Below are 18,273 nucleotides of genomic sequence, written 5' to 3' on the forward strand. Positions count from 1 at the left end.
GCAGAAACTTTGTTAAAACACATCTAATCTATCCAAGGGTTGATCAGGTGACGCTCACACATTTTAAGTTACTTCTGACTAGAAAAACACAAAAACACACTGTTGCAGTCTGGCTCTCATGTGAGGACACAGGACAACCCAAAAAATAACAGAAGGTTTGCTTTATATTCCAGTATAAGTTCGACTATCAGCCTTGTGCCTTATTTTTGTATTTTTCTCTATATAAATAAAGACATTTCCTTCATAAATTAATGCAGAAAATGTACCAGAAATTAAGAAAGGTAAGTTTGACAAATTTCCATAAGGAAGTACTTGAATGAAAGGTGCTACTCTGTTTTTAGCAACCTTTAGCAAGGTTATATTAAGCTGGAATCAAACAAGGAAAAAGAAGTTACTTTCCAAATCTGAAGAACTACACCCCTGAACCCTGGATTACTGCAACCTTAGCAAGAAGTGTATCTGCATAATTGCAACAGGGATCCTTCCACTTGAACCTGATCTTGGCAGATTTTGGGAAAAGATGAGAATTTTGGTATTTCATTGTTATTAGGAGGAGTTAAGAATCTACTTTTAATGACATTTCTTTATAAATCGAGAACTGTTTTGGTGGCAGTGATGATTTTAATAATTTGGGAAATCCATGGTTTAAAAGCTTGTAAAATATTTCAGGTTATTTATTTAGTATTGTTTGCATGTTATGTTGTTACTGGCTGTGTATTTTGCTGTTTTATTGTAAGCACAAATCTTCTACAGATCTCTTAAACTGTTTGTTCTGTTTTAATCTCTTAACCTCATCTAATCTATCACCTGCTTTATGAAGATGTTTAACTTATCTCACATCTCCATCTCAAAGAGTTATTAAAATGCAGAACATGCTCTTAGTTCTCCACTACATTGCACAACTGACATAGTGTGGATTATGATTGAGGCCTCTTCCCAATTAAACACAGAGGGGAATGAATGTAATTTGGATCTGTGGGTGAGTAAAGATGAAAAACCTTACAGGATTTTTGAATTTCAGGCAAAAGCCAAATATTTAGAAACTTGAGATGATTATAAAGAAACTCAAGTTTTTCACCATTGCAGCTATTCAGAGGTCTGATAGCTGATTGCTGATATGCATATTTTTGGTATTGTACTGATAACGTTGTCAGCAGAAGTTCAGGTTGCTGACGGAACTCGGGCTTAAAAAAAAGCATGCATGAGGTGGTGGTAACAGAGCTGATCCGCACCTCAAAGGTCAAACAGAAGTCTCATTGCACGTGTGCTGTTCTCAGATAAGTTAACTTCCTTGTCCAATGTGAGTAGGGAAGAGGGGGGAGATACCAAAGTGAGTTATCAGAGCATTGAGGATGTATCAGGTAACCTTTAGTTTCCCTCATAAATCTGTGTTGTGAGTTGGATCTTGACGCTTCCTCTCAGTGAACACAGCAAAGTCAAATTGTATAAGCGGCCATTGGATGTGAGCTTTGACCCTAGAAGACGTTTGAGAACAACTAAAGTGTAGTAAATGTATTCCAGCCAGTACCCAGGGTTTTAAACGACACCTCACTAGAATGATAAAAACAAAAAACCCTGCCACATGACAACATCTGCTCAGATGTTGATCACAATATTATTGAGCATCTTAAGGATACGACTGAACCAGCCCAGGTCAGAGAGGTACCACCACTAAAGCCCACAGATCCAGAGGTCTAACCTCCAACATCCTAATGCCACGCAACCAGTTTCAGAGATCTGCTGTCCACTCAACGACTGGCTACAGCTGTTTTAGTGTTATGGAGAAGGTTTTAATATTGTGGCTGATCTCTCTTAATTATTTTCTACATTAAATAGTGCTAAAAGTAGTTATTGTTGTTTTTGAATTTTTACTTCTATTTACTTTTTTTCCCCACTACAATTCATATTTTTTGTTCAACTACGGTGGTCATGTAGAGGTTCACATTTCTAGTTTTTAGACTTTTAATTAAGCTTAGTATTTCTGTCAAATAACTAACAGATCTTTGGCTTTGCTGGGACATGTTCTAGAAAAACTGCATCATTGTGCTTTGGTCGCACCTGGACCTGGATACGCAGTAGAATCATTTACTGATTTCATAATGGTAGTGCTCACCAAACCCACTGTCGCCTCATAGATGTGGAATGCCCCGTGCCTCATTTTAAGGATAAAGGTCATCACTCATAACAACTTTCTATTGATTTGGAGTAATACACTGGGCACATGGACACATGTATTCAAATTATTTATACTTTTATATTTTTATTTTATGGTCCTGCTATTTTAAAATCAGGAGTGTTTGGATTGTACTGTCATACAGGGATGATTATTAGGCTTCCAACATTGGGAGAAAGAAAAACCGCCCAAATATTTTGTTTTCCTGCATTTTATTAAGGAAGGTACTGTAGATAAGATCAGATTCTTCGAGTGATCAGGAAATAAGAACAACAAAAGGAAAAAAGATCTTCAATCGTGAATTTTCGCTTCATTAAAAAAGCAGTGATGCTGAACTGATCCGCTAGGTGGTGCCAGAGGTCCGGGTATGAGGACATGTTTTCAGTAAAAGATCCATTTTTCAAAGACCAGTGTGATAGAAACTGGGCCCTGTCCGCTGGATGTTACTGAAGAGCACTATGGAATATAATGGGTCCATGCTCGGCCTTGTGGCCCCGGCCTTGCAAAGCTTTAGATTACTGGTTTTTGGACCCCCAATGGACTTCAGGCTAGAAATCCTCCAGAAAGGTAATATTTCTCATAGTGAACTTCAAGACCGCAGCCAGTCGTCAGGTGTATTTGTAAAACATCTGAATATTTGAAATCTGTCTGTGCATAAAATGTCAGAAAGAAACGAAAAACAGGGATTATTATTCTTTAAGTGCCAAATGAACCTATTTAGACATCTTTAGTTGTCTGACTAACTTTCAGAAACTTCCAAATGTGGAGTTTATACCACAGAAACATGCAAAATGATCAAATATTCACATTTAAGAAACTAATTTTCTGTCAAATAACTAATCAGCTAATTTATTAAGCTGTAGAGTAATCCCTGGTGCCTATAGGTTTCGGTGAAAATATTAAAATTTTCATGCATTGTAAGCAAGGGGCAAGAAAAAAAAAAGCAATACATTATTGTAATCATAGTATTTGTCTAAAGAAACACTGTTCATAAAATCATTGCCCAATTTGTTATTATTCATCAAACAATTGTATCACTTTAGTTCAGGCCTTTTCGTGTGTGCTTTTGCCATAATTATGACTTTAGATCAAAGTACTGTGAATTTGCTTTGCAGAAAGGACAAGATTGAGATTGCAAAATTGCAGTGATCAGGTGTAACATATGAACACGTGAGGTTTCATACTGTTAATGTGCCAAATTACTTTTCTTAGGGAGTTAATAAGTAATGCATGAGCAATACTTTGCAATCCTAACGCAGTTACATTTACTTAATAACTGGTGAAGCTTTAGGAAAAGAAAATAGAACATGATTCTGCTGTGCCAAAAATTGTTAAGCAGAAAAGAAGCTTAAAAAGGGTTGTCTCATAGTCTCAATAACTTCCTTTAAAATTAAATTAAAACAATTAATGACTCACTTTAAGAGTGATTAAATGTTATTAAATGTAACTACTACTTATTACTTTCATTAATTTCAATTATCAAGAAATGTGATTTCATGCAAATCACTGAAACTCTCTTTGCTGGATTTAAGGGCATAATCCAGCAGAGTAACAGGCAGCTGTGCTGTCGTGGTATGAAAGATCAGCCCTGTTACATCTGAACAGTCAGCAAGGATTATACCAAAGACACAGCATCTATCTGAGGAGGGAGCACAGATTTTATTCAATTACACTGAAACAATGTGAAAGTAATTTTATTTATCATTGGGCGCTGCAGGGCAAGAGATAACATGTAACTGATGACCACTTGTTTTGATAACGCTAATAGGATAAACAACACAATAATCAATATGAGCGTTGTTTCAGATGGTTGGAGCATGACTTGTATGAAAGCAGAAATAAACTGTTTTGGCTTTTGATAAATGTAATTTCATTTTTCTCAAGATTTCTTTCAAGTACACATTTTACAAAGTGCAGAAAATGTAATCATGTTAAAACTTTCAAAGTATAAGAGTCTCAAAACTATGGTGCAGTCTTATGAAAAATCAGCTGTCCCTAAATTAATTACTACATTATATGTACATTTCACAAGCCTCTTCACACTCATTTTCCACTGGTTAGTTTCAAACTGTACAAACCTACTAAATGTTGCTGCACCATTAGAACATAACCAATGTCCTAGAAAGTAAACATTTCAGTATATATGGCTCATAGCTCAGATCTTGGTATTTTATAACACTTGCTGAGTTGTCTATCAGATTCTGACTGAGATTATTTCTTTTTGCAACCAGAAGAGTAGCCCCTTCAAAATACATTTGCATTTGTTTTACTTTTCAGACCCAGAAGCTATATTCATGCTCAAGAGGAGAGTAAACTAGCCTCTGTAAAAACAAAGCCATTGTATTTTTATAGGCTGTAAAATAATCCCTAAAACAGTAGTTTTAGGTGGATAAAAGGCATTTAGGTTAGTCATGTTAGAGCAGGTATGACTTTGCTGCATGTATGAATGCACATTAAAATAATACATTCATAAAATAAACTTTAATTCCATTTAACCAATAGTACCAACAACAATATTTGGTCAGTTAGGCAAGAATTAGACATGACATTTGCTATTTTTATTTATTTATTATTTGTTTATTTATTAAAGTATCAGGTTAATGTGGCAAACATATTATCTTTTCCACTCCAGTTCAAAATGGGGATGCATTAGCAAGCTAATGCTAATTTGCTAATGCTAACTTTGACTAAGCTAGCTGGCAACAGAAGCTGCATTTTGAAAAAATAGTATGATGTTAATGAAGGGTCCATAAAGAGACTCTGTAAGACTTTGTAAAGAAAAGAAAGGTTCACTTAAAGGGGCTCTCAGACACAATTTAACAGTGGTTCCACTGAGCTGATGTGTGTCTAAATTCCTCGAAAGGCATAGCAAAGGTTTGTCTATTAAGACCTTGACTGGAAAGCCCCAACCTGGAAACAGACCTTCATCCAAGTAAGTAGAAGATATGTTACTGACATAATATCACAAACAAAACTGGTAAAAAAAAAAAAAAACCCACTTTGGAGCATTTAAAACAAGAGGTGGGTCATGTGAAAAAGAACGTTTTCGCAAGACTCTGTTCCTGTGAAAAACTAAACTCCACCTCATGATTCAGTAACTTGAATGATTATCTGTATGACTCAGTCTCACGTTGTTGTGGAAGAATTTTGGCCCAAAACAAGTTCAACTCATCACCCTTCACTCACCGTTCTGACGGATGTATGAACACCTCTGCTTGGAAGAGCCATACTTGTTCAGTGTTTTTCTAATTTAACTGTCATGAACTTTAACATTTACATAATAACTAAAGTCTGTGGATTCTGAGATGTAGCTGCTGGAGTTTTCCAACATCTCTGAGCACTGTACAATCTGACCTTGAGGTGAATTTGAAGGGACATTATGTCAACACACGCCCGACAGCTCGAGACCAGCAAACTGCCAAAACCTTTGCTTTTGTAGAGGCGCTCACACTTGCTAATAATCAGTAAATCAAGTACATTTGATTAGCATTTGGATGCTTCTTAGCCTCTTAATTTCTGTGGGAGCAGTAGGTAGTAGTAGTTGTTGTATTGCATCTTAGTGCTTCCCTACTGGGTAGATTTTTTATATTAAGAACTAATCTGCACAAGAACCTGTGCAAATATCCCTTTGTTTTAATTTTTTATTTTTTATCCCTGTCAAACATGACATTTGCACATTCCTCCACTGAGTTTAATATGCGTTATGCTACTGAATTTAGTGTCAGAACAGGTAAGAATCACCTTTTATTTAACACAGACACATATACAAAATATACAGCACAGACTTTATAATTGTGATTACATTTGAAAAAGTAACATGAAATTAGGCCTGAAACCGGTCTTCCAAATTAAAGTAGAGAGAAATAAAAAATGAATGCTGAATGTAGAAAAGTTATCACAGAGCGTATTAAAACTGACATGGTTCTACACATAGTCAAATCTCTGGTTTGTCTGCCTTCCATCCATACTCTGAGCTTTGTAGGAGTCGTTGTAGACAGGCCGGGATCTGGTGTCAGGCCTGTACATCGTGTTCTGGGAGGCAGCTTTGTAGGCCATCCCATCATACCTGAGGGATAGCGTCACATACATCAAACACTGAAAATATAATCTGTGTGCGTATTGTATTTTGCCCCCTATTTTGCAGTTTTCACATCTCTGCTACTTTATTGTTCAGGAACAGAGAGGCTACTGTCCCTACCAATCTTTTTAAAGATCACAAATAGTTATAAATTACCGGTGTTTCTCTGGTGTCATTGCACGGCAGGCCAGGCACATCAAGATGCCACCGATGAACAAGATAGCGCCACCGATCCAACCCACGAAAAGTGCAGGGCCAAAAGTATACCTGAAAGATTATTAAGGTTAAACATTACCAAAATTAATTCAACAGGTTTTACTATATATATGCTAATTTCAGTTTATCTTTACCTTGGCGTCAGAGCTCCTGTTAGTCCACCAACATTGCCTGTACTGCTGAATCCACTGGCAAATGTAGTGAACTGAAAACTTTGTACAATCAAATTAGCAAAGGCTGACACCCCAGCAATCCCACAGACACCTGAAAAAAAATCCGAATTAATGCTGGTATTATCGCAAAACCGTTCTTCTTCGATATCACCTGAGCATTGTTAGTGAAGTAACCTGCAAGGAGAAGCATGATCCCAGCCGACAGAGTCATGGTGGCTTTCAAGTTGTCCTCCATGTTCCCCATTTTCAAGCACTTCAGCGAGAATATGGCGATCAGTAAGCCGATAGCGCCAAGGACAATCCCAACAATCATCAAGGCTCGGACGGCTTGGAGCAGAGCTGAAAATCAAAGTTATGACATTTAGCATATGTTTAGGATATATCTGTTTGTGAGACTGGCATTACCTTGTAGATACTTTAAGATTTATCAAAAAGAAAATGAAAAAAGAAAAAGAAAATGCTGCCAATTAACTCAATGAGTTTAAATAAATAAAAGATATACAATATTCAAACAACCCAAACCTAAATATATTTCAAATGAGTAGAAAATTGAAATGTATTATAATACATAAGTTCAAATTTTAGGTTTAAATATTTCTGGAGTGTTGCAAGTTAAGCATGCATGTTAAAATATCTTCTTTTTATGGTTAATGTACTGCGCTGTTTGTTTTAGAAGGCAACACTGTGCCTTGTACAGCTTCAGTTATTATGTACTAAAGGTAATATATACAAAAAATGTGATTATGATATGAATACGCAACTTTATATTAAAAGGTTTAAATTAACTTTTACTCAGCATCATTTATATTCATCCAGTCATGAGAAGCTCTCTTTACATTTCGCTAATTATATTTTTGTACTTTTACTTCTGAGTACTTCTTTGATCGTGGCCACCTTAATACAAATCACACACTAGAAACTAATTATAACTGTAAGGTAGCAGCTTCAATAGTTCAATATATTTTGTCACAGGAAAACGGCAGGTCGGCCATCATTAAAAGTTTCCGCTGAAGATAATATCTGGCATAAAAGAGACAAGAGAGATCGTCATTAGAAACTGAACTTGCTTTTATTTTCGTAATTAGTTCGAAACCGTGGTTAAAATGACTAAAATGTAATACAAAAAGAGATCAAGGTGTTTTACAGCATAATACAATCAACTATTATGCAAGGATTTCTACCTTCTTCTACATATATTATGGAAATATATGAATCCATAGACATACAAGAATAACTGGGCTGAATTACAAGTTTAGCAGTAGTTCTAAAAAGTCTCTGAAAGGGGGTCAAAATCCCCGGCAATAGTAAATAATATTAGTTTTACTGATGCACATGTGCATCATGAATAGAGGCAGGAAAAGCCCGACACTCACGGCATTCACTTTCAATTAAAATTTTTAAAAAAGGAAGAAAAAAAGCACATTACAGTAATTTTCCAGCACTCATAAATCAAAGCAGCGTGTGGTGAAACACACTGAACTAAATGCCATCTTTCAGCGTCCTCAGATATTGTACCTGTATTATTCTAGATTTAATCCCTTAAGACCTTATATACAATATGCTCTACACTACATTCAGCTGTTAAGTACAGAGTGTGGAAATGTACTTTACATTGTGTGACACTCTGCTAAAGCTTGTGCTTGCTCAGCTAAGCTTTGGATGTCTCATCAAATTTCCATTTGATTCCGGAGAGACACCATCTTTTCTGCAGTCGACTGCATTTTTATTCCAGGGCTGGTCGGAAAAGTGGCAGGGGGTGGAAATGGGGGGAAAATCTGCCCTAAAACCTCCCAAATATTCTAAAGTACGTTCCGAGGTCCTTTAGAAAATGTTCTCCTTAATCCGACATGTCGAGAAATATTTGATAAATGTCTTTTTCTCTTGGAGTGTAATTCTCTTACCTGGCAGGCCAAGTATGGTGAAATAAGGCCGACACTGTGTGGTACCGTACGTCGTCCCTACACACGACTTCCATAAACCAGAATAGGTATAAAAATTTGTTATTACTGTAAAAGATCGGTCTTGTAAGCTCCACTCGTCCATTGTTGTTGCAGCCGATATTAAAAACAGGCCCAACGTCGACAACATGAATCCTATTAACTGGGTCATTGTGGCAGCCATTTTAGATATTCCACTCAAACTGAGTTACCACCAGAGTCAGACAGTCATGAAATGGCAGTGTTTGACTGCTGCCTGCTGTTATGTAGGCTTCGACATGGAACAGACCTTATCTGATGTTTACCCAAGACTTACTTCCAGGTTTTGGGAAACTGTGGGGAGCACATTTTCCCCTCCTTTCGAAACAGGGTGTGAAAACACGCTCCAAACATGGTTCTTTGTATTGTTCTTCTTTCTGAATTAATATTTAAACCACCTACATGTATTGCATACCCCCCCCCCAAAAAAAAAGTCAATTTCATTTTTTTGCCATGTGTGTTGGTATTATTGATTTAAAACATACCTGGCAGGCCGAGGATGGTGAAGTATGGTCGACACTCTGTGAAGCCGGAGCTCTGCCTAACACAGGACCTCCACAGGCCCGAGTACGAGTACACGGCTGTCACAACGTTGTCAAAGAGGTCTTGTGTGGCCCACTGGTCCATCCCCGTCGCGGCGATTATTCCCGCTATTCCTATCAAACTCAGAACGAAGCCTAAACCCTGACACAACGTGGCCGCCATGCTGCCGTCTTCTTTCTGCCGCTGGAAACCGACAAGTGCTCTCAGCTCAGCCTTTCCTCAGCACTGCAGCTGTGTTTGAATATGATATCGTCCAGTATGAAGTCTAAAAGGACTTTACCAGTAACCCCGCGTGTTTGCACTTATGTACAGATTTGGGTGGAGCGTATCGGTATCAGTGTCGATTAATGTTGGTAAGGAGTGTTCGTCGTGTAGAGGGTTGGAAGTCTGTTTGTGAGTTTGTGTAAATGGTCTTTGAAAATCTAAAATGAGGAAATGATGATGGTCTGTTGGTAAATTTGGAGAAGGAGGTCATTCAGCTTCTATACCAGATTTGTTGGGTAGAAATGGTAAACAGACAGGTTCTTATATAACGCTTTTCTACTCTTTTGGAACACTCAAAGTGCTTTATACAACAATCATCTGAGTGTTCGTTAATCTAAAAAGAAATAAAGTTAGACCACTTCATTTGATTTTAGATTAACAAACACTCAAGGTCATGTTTTAGTCATGCCATGAAATTGATCCTTTTACACTATTTTCTTCTGCTTTAAACACGTCACCACAATAAATGTGTCACATGTACACAAGTGACCTACTTCCTGATTCTGAACGAATCGGAACACATAGTGTGAAGACTGGTTTTTTATAACTAAGTCCAATAAGTTCTTTCTACCTGGACTGTTCAGACTTGGTTTGGTCAGATTTGAGTGACAGTAGCTGGAAAATGAGGATCATACGTTGCTGTTTTACAAAAGTAAAGCCAAAGCCAAACAATCCAGAACAATACAAGACAGTCAGATTGTGGGGACTTGGCTCAAGAGGGGCGTGCTCACATTTGGACCTTGAAACTGCACAGTCAGGCATTACAAAGCAGACTCTGATTGCAAATGTCAGCACACGCCTCTTGAACGTTTCAAAAAACAAGCAGTCTTTTAATATTTAATCATAACGTCATAAGCACTTTCAAAGTTGTTAAGCTAGCCAACATGCTACCATTCAAAACTGATAAGAATCTTTCAGGGACCAGTTGATCCATCTACTGTTCGCTAAACCCTCAACAGAAATGGTCTCAGTAGAAGGGCCACTGTCAAGAAAACAACCTCAAGAATATTTTAAGGAAGAGGAGAGAAAACGGCAAGAGACCAAATCCCCCAAGAACTAAATTGAAAATCATAGCAACAGGAAGTGATGAGTAAATGTGAAACTTTTGGATCGAATCATCACTTACACCCCCCCAAGAATGATGCCGGAAAAGACAAATATTGGAAAAATCCAAATTTACAGTACAAACAATACAAAAGCTGTGTAAACAATTCCATATTGGTGAGATGGGATCCAAAGTATTTAGCTAATGATTACAAAGGTTTCAATGAAATACGACCCTTTTTTGTTGCAACATAACATCATCTCAGTTTCTGGTCATATTTTTGTCCGAGATATGTTGTTATAGTCACGACATAACAAGAAACAATAATGAGAATGATATCATTAAGACAATCTTGTAAAGATGAGGACAGTTTTTCTGGTTTAATACGAATCAGATTATTTTTATTCTGTTATGTTATAATTGAATAGATCAGTTTAGAAAAAATTGCAATAAGCTGCCATGTACTTGGACTTGTGTTCTTTCTTTTAAATAACTGACAAAATTAGGTTATTTCAGAACAGGGCATGCGGGTTTAGGCCATGTCCTGAAGATGGGAAGCCCGGCGTGTCAGTAGCAGCAGGCAGGATACTGTGAGATGTAAATATGCTTCTCCCACTTACTGCTGATTACTTCTGTCTGTCATCCAAGGTGGCACTCAAGCATTTCACTCTGTTGATTCACTCTGAATCTTTCCCCAGGAGAGGTGAACAGAAACAGTCGGAAATAAAGCATTAAAATGTGCTTGCACCCACAACAGTTTTGCTTTTATCAGCTTAGATGATTGCATTAACATGGTACTTTCAAGATTTATTTTGAGCGTTATTCTTCACTAAACTGTATGTTAGACTTGTAAAAATGGTTTCAGTTTAGAAGCACAACATCTGCAGATTAAATATTGTTCTATGCCTCTGCCAGGCTGTTAAACGATACTGGATGACAGCATTGTTGGGGTGGGTGCTGCGTATCGTTGTGGCACCAGCAGCCAGTCAGGCGAAAGTAAATACTGATACGATTGTAGTGAACTGAAACCAATTTGCCTGTGGCTGATATGTCGGGGAGAACATTTGAGACACCGGGACTGAATCGAAACTGGGTTGGGGCCTTGTTCGGAGTAAAAACACAGCCTCCGCCGCTCAGTATTCACACATTTATATATAATTTCTTTACTTTTTCATCTTTTCATTTGACATTAAAACTGCTGTTGCCATGATTTTGTAATTTCAAAATAACCTAAACACAGTTTCAGCCCTTAGTCTCAGTGCAAGCACACAATTAATACACAAACTAAAATAAAGGAAATTAAACCTAATAAAATACAAGAGAAGAACATTGTTAAAAAAAAACATTTAACTACACCGCCTCTCTGGCCTCTTTTCCCACACATAAATTACTCCTGAAAGTTTTCTGAAAACAAGTCTAATGGCCCACCCAGTGAAATGTACCCTTACATAGGCGGCCAGATTTGATTAACATCCTTTGAAATACCAGCAGCTAGTAACAGGGTGCACTAATGATTTTTGCTGTCTGCTGGGCAAAGCCATTTATCCCCCAGCAGGCCAAACCTTAAGCAAATAACTTCTCTAGCTTCTGCTAGAACCACTGTTTACTTATCACGAGCTGCCCATGAAAATGCACATAAAAAGAGAAGGTACTTCACAGAGATTTGTTCACTGAAGGTGTTTGTTCTGCTGTGAATAAGACTGTAAGAAACAGCTGACATTGCCTCCACATGTCAGTAGATCTGCAGCCACAAACTCTCACTGTACTACTCAATACTGTCAAAACCTAAACATCTACATTAATGCACATAATGTTGATATTTTCATTTGATCCATATATAGCTAAGCAGACAAAAGAGTAATTAAGAAACATGCATTTTCTCACAAAATAATAAGCTGTAAAAATCATCATACCAACAACTTGGAAATAAAATACCAGCTTATTACTATAACATATTTGTGTCTAATACTCCTTTTAGCCATGTTTGGGTTATAGCAACTTGGGAAAATGTCTGAGGGGCTTAATGGCCAGCTACAAACTTCTTCTGGATTGAAACAGGGATGGAAACCTTTCAAATGTCAGAGTCGAAGCCAACTAGACTTGTTTTATAGCTTCATGAAGATGTTTCATCTCTCATCTAAGAGGCTTCTTCACCTCTAAGAGCCGAAGTGAAGTAACAGGTATTTAACACCTATGCATTTTAACCTTGGAGGTAGTCCTGAGACATGTCACGTGATGACCTAGGCTGTCCTCCTGTGAGTTATTAAAGTCGCATGGGTCAAGGTGTGAGTGGGGGTTGAATTGCCAGGGAAGGGATCTCAAGACTGAGTTATAGCTGGTCTCAAAGGCCACCACCTCTGTTCATTGATGGTGAACCATCACTACCTCACTGGGAGTGAAATTCTTGGTGCTCCCCATCACCTTTTAGAACCGATAAAGCCTCCCGGATGAGAGTGACACATCTTCATGAACCTGCCTTGAACTCAAGTATTCAGTATTGAGAACTTACACAGACACAGTTGAGAAGGTAGATTAAGAAAACCCACGTGTCAAAATCTTTTTCAGTAAATTTAGGAACGAGTTGTACTTGAATACCTACTTTAGCACAATGTAGCTAAAGTAGCTCACGTTTACCCATATGTGGACCAATGTTTTTACTCAGCTAGTGCAAATTTGGTCTGAGGTGATGGGTTGATAGTGTTTCCAGAGTGTGAAGGGCAACAGCTGCACTCCTTATTAGACAGTCCTGGCTCCTATGAGAAATGATGGTGAAGACAGCAAGCTGCAACTCTCCTGGGAAGAGTCCTCCCTGGAGAAAGTAAACGTCTCTCCATCTAGCTGCGATTGCTGTTAGCATTGCAAATCCTTGTTTGGAAAGACATGTTTGTGATTCTGTGAATACAAGAGGTTAATCTCATGGCAATCCATTCAGCAGCTGTTAAGACGTTTCTTGTGGTGCATAAAAGTCGCAAAAGATCATCAGAACGCATACTCTGTTGACTGTGAATGTTTTTCACTGGTTTTTGCCTGGATTCAAATATTTAGTTGAGGAGTTTCAAAACTTGTATAATGACTCTTTGTTGATGCAGTGTATATATCTCATGTAGGAGGGGATACAGCACAATCTGCTGCTGTCATTTTCTATAACTTTTTTTTAAAAGGAAAAAAAAGAGAGAGAAAGTTTGGAGACAAACCTTGAAAGAAAATTTCCACACCAACTTCTATTTTGAACTCCAGTCAAGAGCTCCATTACCACTCAGGCTACAATAAGAAAACACTAGAAAGAGATGTGCTGAAATGATGAAAGGCTGTCTCAGAAAATGGTAGAAAAATGGCCCATTTACTGTCCTCCACCTTTTGGGAGTCTAAATGGATTTTTATTCAGCAATCAGTGCACTGCCTCCTGACGAACACTAGAGGGCAGAGTGAGTGCAGAGAACAGAGGCTGCGATCACAGCAGGGAGCTAACTTGCAGGGAGTGTGATAAGGAGGGCTTTCACGTTACAGGGCCTGGAGTGCTGTTTCTCTGAGGGCATCGGGAACTTCAACAAAATATGAGCAGGTCAGAAGGAGGACAATCAGCATTTCAGTGCATTTTCCCTCCTGTGAATAAGGCGGCGCATGAGCGAAATCAGTATGAATTAGCAGTGTTGGTTAAAAAAAAGAAAAAAGCAGCTTTAACAGGAGCCAGAAGGCAGTGTGAGTGGTCTAGCTGTGGTAAATGAGTAACACTCACCCACTTCAAACATCCTAACAATGAACGCTACCTGGGCAGCCAGGGAGATGAGCACAGCCCCCACAAATCTGCTACATTTGAAGAATGATAGAAAACTTCAAAAATCCCTGAGCAATTAACCAATCACAGTCCAGCAGGACAGTGTGACAGAGTGCACACATCATTGGTCGACAGGCTCACATCCGTTATGCTTTCAGTGGGGCAAGATCTAAATTAGAGAGCCAATTAACTCTGCTAATAGCCCTCTCCTATTTAATCTGGAAGACAATGGAGATTGAAGAAGAAGCTTTTACAATATCCTCTTTCTGCCACGATTCTGAGGGCCCGCGTTTGCCTCCTTGTTTTCACTTCAATTAGCCCAGTGCTTTCTATGATTAAGTACCTATAATTATTTTTCAATTAAGGCTTTGATCTGGTGTGTACTGTATACAGCTCCTTAGCGTGCTTGGAAGAATGAGGATGAAACAGTAAATTTGTTCTCTTCTGTGTTGTGTTGATGAGGGTGCAAGTGAGATTAAGCTGCTGAGAGCGAGTGCAGCTCCAGAACTCGATCAAGATTCTCACCAGCGTTAAACTTTCTTTGGTTCTTGTTCTTTGTTGGCATTTACGGAAGTAATGTAGCGTTTATTTATTTTTCCATGCTGGAAAAAGTGGAAATGGGGGAAAAATCAAATTCCCACAACACCATTGTTGAAAAAAAATAAGATTTTTAAGCTGTTGGTGGAGAATATTCTCTCAAAAAGGAGTAGAAGCAAGCAAAAAAAAACCAAAAACAGAATACAGCCAACCAGATAGCTCCAGAAATAAGCTTGAAATTATTCAAAGTCAAAGTATTGCAAGTTTTTTTATTTGTTCCACAGAAACATTTGAGACCTGTGAATATGTGTAGGTTGTAGCAGCTCCCATGCATAGACTTACCTGAGTACCACCTTGTGTTAATTTGATTACTACTATCAATAATTCCAATTTTATAAAAAGTTCATGGCTCAACCATTATCCATGTTTGACAGTTCAAATTTTTAAGGCATATGCAAAACAAAACAGCTCATTTAAGGGGAGCTATCTGCTTATCCAAAAAGCAAATACAGCAAAATCCAAAAGGTCAGAGGTCAGGTTAAAGGTGACAGTGCCACAGAAAGGAAAGCCGATCTATAACCACAAGATAAAGTAAGGGAAGTTACTTTATCTTGTGGTTCTAAAATCACTTCAGCATATTTCTTTTAAATTTTCATTATAAAATATGATTCATACTTTTTATTAATGATTAAGTACTAGTACAAGAGTCAGGTATCAGATTAAATAAGAAATCATGACAAAACTCTAGCCTTTATGCGAGTGGCAGATAGGTACAAAACCAGTTATAATAAGAAGCAGTATTATGGTTAAAGGATGTGTATAACATGGTAACTGGTAGGTAATAAAAACAAATAGGTTATTATTACAGTCATTTTATGCACTTCCTTGGATGTACGTTCTGTAACAAGCTATTTTTTAGGTAAGATTTTAACCTGTAAAGTAGCTAACCACTGTATAATATTTCCTTCTGAAATCTGGAGACTTTAAGTATGAAGTTGTATGAATGTTTTTAAACTAAAGCACTGTCTGTCTTAGTTTCCTGAAAGACCACAGTGTGCTCTTTGGTGTTGCATTATAGGCAGAGGTAAAGATCAATAAAGATGTCAGCAAAACAAAAAAAACAAGAAGAAGTGCTTGATCCGCTCATGCACAACACGGCGCTTAATAACACTTATTATAATTCCTCTGTTTACCTATAGCTACCTGACCCAGGAGGTTGATCAAAAGCGGCGTGATGTGCAGGGTAAAATGACAGTCTGGGTTAATTATCTGTAAAGCCGCTGGGATTAGAGGCATTCGCAGTAAAATGCAACCCTCGGGGTGGTGAAAAGGTAAAACGCGTTTTCTGAAGGGAAAGCCCAGGATCTACTCTTAAACACACTCGCCCAAACAGAGAAGCTGTGTTAGAATGACTGGATTTTATCTCAGCATAAACCAAAGACAGCACCATGCATTCATTGTGTGATATTGTATTTATTTATTTATTGCAAAAGTAATTAAAGCATCCTTAAAAATATTTTGTTTCATTACAATGCTGCCCTGCAAGAGGGTCATGCAGTGCATGCTGAAACTCACCAGCATCTGTTATTATAGTAAGTAGGGTTTATTGATGGATATGATGATCCAACATATTAGTAATTGTTACTAATTTGTTAAAATTTGCAGTAGCCAGTCACTGAAGAATTCAAGATGTGCACATTCGTTTTCTATATAAGTAACACAAGGCTTAGTTATATACGCACAGAATAAAACCAGTGCAGCTGGTAACATCATCACTAAATGTCTCCTTATTTCACATAATTTAAAATGCAAGCGCCTCTTCAGATGAAAAAATAAAAGTTTACATGTTGTTTAACAGTTCCTTAAACACAGTCGTCCCCTAAAAGTACACAGCAATGTCATAAGTAATAATTTAAGATCTTAAGACGTGTCTGAGGGAACAGTTAATACACGGACAAGGCGGCATGCACGCTGCCAGTGCAGCCAGTCAGAATAAAATGCAAATGAGGGAAAATCTTACATGGATTTAACAAGAGCAAGAACAGTTTTTCCCAACCAAAATCCATCGCTTACACAACATTTCAAGTTATTGATACATAACTGAGGGAGACCCTGAGTTCATAGCTGCGAAGCTCTGAGCACTCCAACTCAGCTCTCTGCTTCTTTGAAATGTTGCTTCATCTTAAGAACGTTTACATTACCTGACTGAGGATGCTAAGGGTTAAAGGTGTTATCGTTAACTTCAGCTTGAATTGACCTGTTTTTCTTTTGTTGCTGGTTTTGTTTTCTCCTCCGAGCAGGTAGTTGATGTAGATTTGAACTAAATTTAAGCTTTTGCTAAAGTGCCTGAAGTTTTATTCTTGAATCCTTGGGAGCAGAGATCCATTCATCTATACGGAAATAATTTCCTAATAGATTTAAAGAGAAAGAAAAACTTTGACTAAAAGTCTAGCAGTAAGAAAACACTCAACACAAGCAAGATCGAACCCCCCCCCCCCCCGGCTACCTGAGTATCTAGACCCAAACTGGTGCCATATGATAAAATGTGAACAGTTAGCTATCTAACTATCAGTTCTGTTATTCGTCTTATTTACTACTTATACAAATTGCAACTTATAGTGCAAAATGATCTGCATTACATGTAATTAAGAAAATGCATTTCCACTTTATTTAACCAGCCTCAAAGCTTTAACCCCTCTTTGTCCTCAAGTCTGTCCTCTGCTCAGTGTTTGTAGGGCATAATGGCTTCCAGCACACAACAGTTTATTCAAAAATGGTTTACACCACAAAAATGTACAAAAAAACAAGAACATCACTGACATTTATGAGCACGTCAACCTCTTATTCTTACATTCAGGCCTACTTCCTGTGTTTCAAACTTTTCTTCTTGCTAACCGAGGGTGAGAAACTGAAATCCGCTGAGAGATGAGTAATTAACTCCTTTACTGTAATTAAAACACTAAAGTCTCTAAAGGGTGTCAGGCTCCTAATGAGATGTGACATTTTAGAGTCTCTGCGTACCCAAAACTGTACTGTCACCATGCACTACGTAAGGGAGAGGAAGTGTTCGCAGCTGGGCAAGGAGAGAAAAAAAAAAAGAAAAAAATAAATAAAAGAAGAGTGGAAGTAAGAGGAAGATGGGACGCTTTCATTACCCTAGAAGGGTAGAGAGAGGAGGAAATAATGAAATATCAGGCCTTTGTGAAAAATAGAAAAATAAAAATGGGAGGTGCAGGTAGCGAGGAGGAGGGGGAGAAAGGAGGGGAGGTAGGAATTGTGTCTGAAACATTTTGCATGACCTCCTCCCTCGCCCATCCATCAGGCAGGCTGGCTCATTATTCTAACTAGCCAGTTCTTTTCTTCTGTTGCGGGACGCCATCAGCTGCAATCTGCATGCCAATTATCGGCCAGACCCCCTGATACCCCTGCATGGAAAATGATCTGTCAAGGAAAAAAAAAAAAAAGAAAGGAAACGAAAAAGCGAGAAGGCTCG

At 38.0% G+C, this 18,273-nt stretch overlaps 1 protein-coding gene across 1 annotated transcript; it reads right to left on the reverse strand.

Annotated features, from left to right (window-relative positions):
- Positions 1 to 6,097: 6,097 nt before the first annotated feature.
- LOC146361710 (claudin-18-like) lies at positions 6,098 to 9,321 on the reverse strand. The gene is made up of 5 exons (XM_084922347.1): positions 9,102 to 9,321; positions 6,815 to 6,979; positions 6,602 to 6,731; positions 6,408 to 6,518; positions 6,098 to 6,239 (listed from the first exon to the last, which is right to left on the reverse strand). Exons 1-5 carry the CDS (start codon positions 9,319 to 9,321, stop codon positions 6,098 to 6,100), a joined length of 768 nt encoding a protein of 255 aa, XP_084778473.1.
- Positions 9,322 to 18,273: the final 8,952 nt, after the last annotated feature.

Source organism: Perissodus microlepis, chromosome 23, assembly GCF_051167445.1.
Source record: "Perissodus microlepis isolate ML-2025 ecotype Zambia chromosome 23, ASM5116744v1, whole genome shotgun sequence".
NCBI classification, from domain to species: Eukaryota; Metazoa; Chordata; class Actinopteri; order Cichliformes; family Cichlidae; genus Perissodus; species Perissodus microlepis.